The 4947-nt window shown below is 32.0% G+C and overlaps 1 protein-coding gene across 2 annotated transcripts in view; it reads left to right on the top strand.

Annotated features, from left to right (window-relative positions):
• The window catches only part of LOC117114436 (transcription elongation factor SPT6 homolog), a 22183-nt gene that overhangs the window by 3837 nt on the left and 13399 nt on the right, over window positions 1-4947 (top strand). For both annotated transcript variants that reach the window (XM_033258100.1, XM_033258101.1), the window contains exon 3: window positions 864-908. In XM_033258100.1, coding sequence (XP_033113991.1) covers window positions 864-908 — 45 coding nt within the window. The remainder of the gene's footprint in view (window positions 1-863; window positions 909-4947) is intronic.

A 4947-nucleotide genomic window follows, 5' to 3' on the forward strand; every position in this document is an offset into this window, starting at 1 on the left:
TATGTACCTTTGATGATTTATATTATATCTGTCTCTTATACACATCTAGATGTGTATAAGAGACAGGTATTATGCAAATGATGAATTCTATCAAGTTTCCCTGGACCCTTGCGTCACCCCACGCTTTAATTAAGAAACGGACATTGGCGTTGGTACACTGCATAAATGTTGTTGTCTCAAAATCAAGTAATGAAATGACCGAAGAAGCACTCCATATACAACAATAACCTTCATAAAGCATATGGGCCAAACGCCCAATAAATCGCAGGTGTACGGATATTAGCAGGCGGTCCGCGTCTAACACCCGTTCGGGCGAGAACAGGAAATGTCCGTTTCCGGATTTATACCGTGTTAGACTACACAAAAAACTCGCCCGAACGCACCCTTATATGTAAAATTCATTATTATCGATCTAATTATTCGGTGTGATGTACCATAGAAAATAAAACTTAACTATCTTTGATGTATTTACTTTACCTACTTCATGTGCCAAAAACCAATTTTTCTCATATTTCTCAAATTATAATAAAGGCACCGCATTCAAATCTTGTATGCTAGTGGTAATTCAGGTGTTTGTGGGCAGAGTATACCGGCTGTCTCTTATACACATCTAGATGTGTATAAGAGACAGGTCCAAAGAACATCAGATAGGAACACCCTAAGGGGAGGTAAATTGCTGTTAAGTGGGGCCCTTTAAAAAAAAAAAAAAGTAAAAAAAACATTTAAAAGTGAGAAATTATTTTTTTTTAAATCTGTATTACTACCAATCATAATTTAAAATTTTGGCATTTAAAGCATTAAAATCTTCTGATGATGCAATTAAATTGTCAAAAATGTAATATGTTAACTTGTGTTTCTTGTAGAAAGTCCATCTTCCTGGAGTTGGTCCACATGGTGGAATAACTTAAGTAAGTATAGTATTATGAAATCATCTTATGTACAAAACGTTATTTAGATTTTAATAATATATAGGCCTATATATTAAATTTGTTGAGTACTAAACTACAACAATATACATAATATTTGAATTACTTACTCGGAAGAGGGTGGACGGTAAAAATGGTCCCCGAAAAATGGCTCCGGAAAGAATGGCCCAGATAAAAACGGCCCCAGTAAAAATGAGGGAGGATGCATGTTTTGGCGGTAGGGGGTGCATGCAAAAATTTGAAGAAATAGTACCTGTAAATTAAATGACACATTTATAATAGTAAAATTCATCATCATCACATCATTATATCATTATATACCCCGGTAGTCAAAATAAAGTCAAAACAAATTTTCATGATTTTTTTTTCATCGGCGATTTTCGGCAACCATAGAGATCTAAGTAGTATGTGTGATGAACCAAAGAAAATATATCTTACACACATTCTCTTTGATGTATTTACTTTACCTACTTAAAAGCAGTGAGTCCACAACCACCTCTGCCCCACTATGGTTGGGGCTGAGGTAGGTGAGAAAATTTGAGGAAATAGTACCTTTATATGGCCGCAATTGACACTTTTATATTATAGTAAAATTCATCATCATCACACCATCATGTCTAGATGAAGCGCCAGCAAATTTCTCATGACTTTCAATCAGGGATTTTTGGCAGCCACAGAGTTCTAATTATTATGAGCGATGTACCATAGAAAAAAACTAGAGAAATACTTTCTTTGATGTACTTAATTTATTTGACCTATCTCAAAGCTGTGTGGGCAACCATGGGCTGAGGTGAGAAAATTTAAAGAAATAGTACCTCTAGATGACCGGACATGACACTTTTAAATAGTAAAATTCATCATCATCACATCACCATTATAATATAGTCAAAATGAAGCGCCAACAAATTCTTATGATCCTTCATCAGCTATTTTCGGCAACCACAGAGATCTAATGTGTGATGTAGGTACAATAGAATTTACAACTTAAAAACATGTCTTTGATGTATTTACTTTACCTTCTTCAAAACTGTAAGTCCACACGCATCTCAGCCCCACCACAGTTGTGGCCGAGGTGGCAAAATTTGGGGAAATTGTACATCTAGATTGCCGGATATGACACTCATAGGGTGTGTTCGGGCGAGAACAAGAAAAATTTACATAGGGTTTTTACTGGAATTGCATCGGCGGTTGGTCTACCAGTTCGCGCAGAACTCGGCTTTCAAAAAAACCATTACTCTCTGTCGTAAAATCTAAGGTATTATGCAAATGATGAATTCTATCAAGTTTCCCTGGACCCTTGCGTCACCCCACGCTTTAATTAAGAAACGGACATTGGCGTTGGTACTGTCTCAAAATCAAGTAATGAAATGACCGAATAAGCACTCCATATACAACAATACCGTAAGCTTCATAAAGCATATGGGCCAAACGCCCAATAAATCGCAGGTGTGCGGATATTAGCAGGCGGTCCGCGTCTAACACCCGTTCGGGCGAGAACAGGAAATGTCCGTTTCCGGATTTATACCGTGTTAGACTACACAAAAAACTCGCCCGAACGCACCCTTATATGTAAAATTCATTATTATCGATCTAATTATTCGGTGTGATGTACCATAGAAAATAAAACTTAACTATCTTTGATGTATTTACTTTACCTACTTCATGTGCCAAAAACCAATTTTTCTCATATTTCTCAAATTATAATAAAGGCACCGCATTCAAATCTTGTATGCTAGTGGTAATTCAGGTGTTTGTGGGCAGAGTATACCGGTATCTTTCTATAAAATAAGATATACTCTGGCTGTAGGCCTACCGCGCTCTTTCGTTAAAACCCGAGTCATTTATGCAATTTATTTCAACAATTTTCAGGCATATCTTCTTGATTCCCGAAAAGTTAGAGGACCAACCCTTTCCCCTTAAAAATATGTTTGGGGGGGGGGGGCGTGTTCCCCTTTCCCAGTGATCTGCGCCCATTAGTCTGTGAAGAGTCCACATCACCTCAGCCCCAACATGGTGGGACTGAGGCGCGAAACTTTTAAGAATATCGAGCTCTAGATGCCAGTAAATTGCACTCTCATACCATAAAAATCTTACCAATAATTCATATTAACAATATAGTACAACAAATATTTTTCATAATTGAATTAAGGGGAATGCGACCGCACCATCTGTACCCCCTGCATCCGCCAAAGACTCTCAAAATCATATTTTTACACTACAGTATCTGGAGGAGAATGCAGGATTAGGCGTTAGAGGATGGGTGACTCGACATCACCTCGGCCCCACCATGGTTGGGGCTGGGGTGAGAAAATTTTGAGAATATCGACGTCTAGGTGCCCTCATACCATAACACTAGGTACTCTCATACCATAAAAATTGTACCGGTACTAGGCCATTCAAAATAACAATACAATACATTAATTATTTTTCTTAATACAATTTAGTAATATACAATATATATATATATATATATATATATATATATATATACATGTATATATACATGTATATATATATATATGGATAGATCTAAGCTGTATACATCATCAAAGGTATACAGTGTCTAATAAGGACATGATGTTCCATCATGTCCTTATTAAACACTGTATATGTACCTTTGATGATTTATATTATATATATATATTTTATGATATACTCTAAATCATCTTGATGTTGTAAATATATATATATATATATACATATACATGTATATATACATGTATATATATACATATATATACAAATGTATATAAATTCATATACATATATATACACATATATACACACATATTTATATTATATATATATCGTATATATATACGTTTATATATATATATATATATATATAAGTTTATTTTTGTTTTTCAAAGATGAAATGTTTTTATTTCAAATGTACATTATTTACATTTAATATATACAAAAACGATAAGTCATTAAAAATTCATTAAAAATTATAAACAATGGTTTTTGTTGTGTAAATTTTGTAGATGATAATTGAATTACATTGCTTTTACTAAAATATAGAAAATACACTAGTTGGATTTAATTTCTATAGTATTTATGGCGTATTTTAAGTGTTGGTTGTAGAGAAAGACGATAAAGGAAGATTTAAAAAAATCAGTAACATACTTAACTTGATTAAATTTTCTTTCAATTTTATCCTCCGTTAACACATTTTAAAATTTCTTAAAATTTTATATTATGAAAAATGATACATTAAGTAACTACCTATATCATTGCTTAATATATATCTTATCGTATTTTGATGAAATAAATGTGGAACGACCCCTGCAGAAAAGAAAAAAAAATACGTTTTATGTATGTACAGATACGATTTGAAAAATAATTTATATGGATTGTATATTAACGTAACAAATGTAACATTTTGAATTGTGTTTTTATAGGCGGCTACCCATACAGTTCTTCCGGTAAGTATAATATTATAAAACTTCTGATGTACATCACTATATTTAGATATGATATTGAAGGAAGTTAGCCGTTAACACTGTAGAATATATATAATATAAATTATCAAAGGTACATATACAGTGTTTAATAAGGACATGATGTTCCATGCTCCATATATACATGTATATATACATATATATACACAAATGTATATATATTCATATACATATATATACACATACATACACACACATATATATAATATATATATGCCGTATATATATATATATATATATATATATATATATATATAAGTTTATTTTTGTTTTTCAAAGATGAAATGCTTTTATTTCAAATGTACATTATTTACATTTAATATATACAAAAACGATAAGTCATTAAAAATTATAAAAAAATGGAAACAACAATGGTTTATTTTGTGTAAATTTTGTAGATGATAATTTAATTACATTGCTTTTATTAAAATATAGAAAATACACTAGTTAGATTTAATTTCTATAGTATTTATGGCGTATTTTAAGTGTTGGTTGTAGAGAAAGGCGATGAAGAAAGTTAAATTAATTTTAAAATGTGTTAAATAAAGATAAACTTT

The sequence above is a fragment of the Anneissia japonica genome, unplaced genomic scaffold (genome assembly GCF_011630105.1).
Source record: "Anneissia japonica isolate Jap-2015-1 unplaced genomic scaffold, ASM1163010v1 scaffold3845_len455572_cov173, whole genome shotgun sequence".
Classification (NCBI taxonomy): domain Eukaryota; kingdom Metazoa; phylum Echinodermata; class Crinoidea; order Comatulida; family Comatulidae; genus Anneissia; species Anneissia japonica.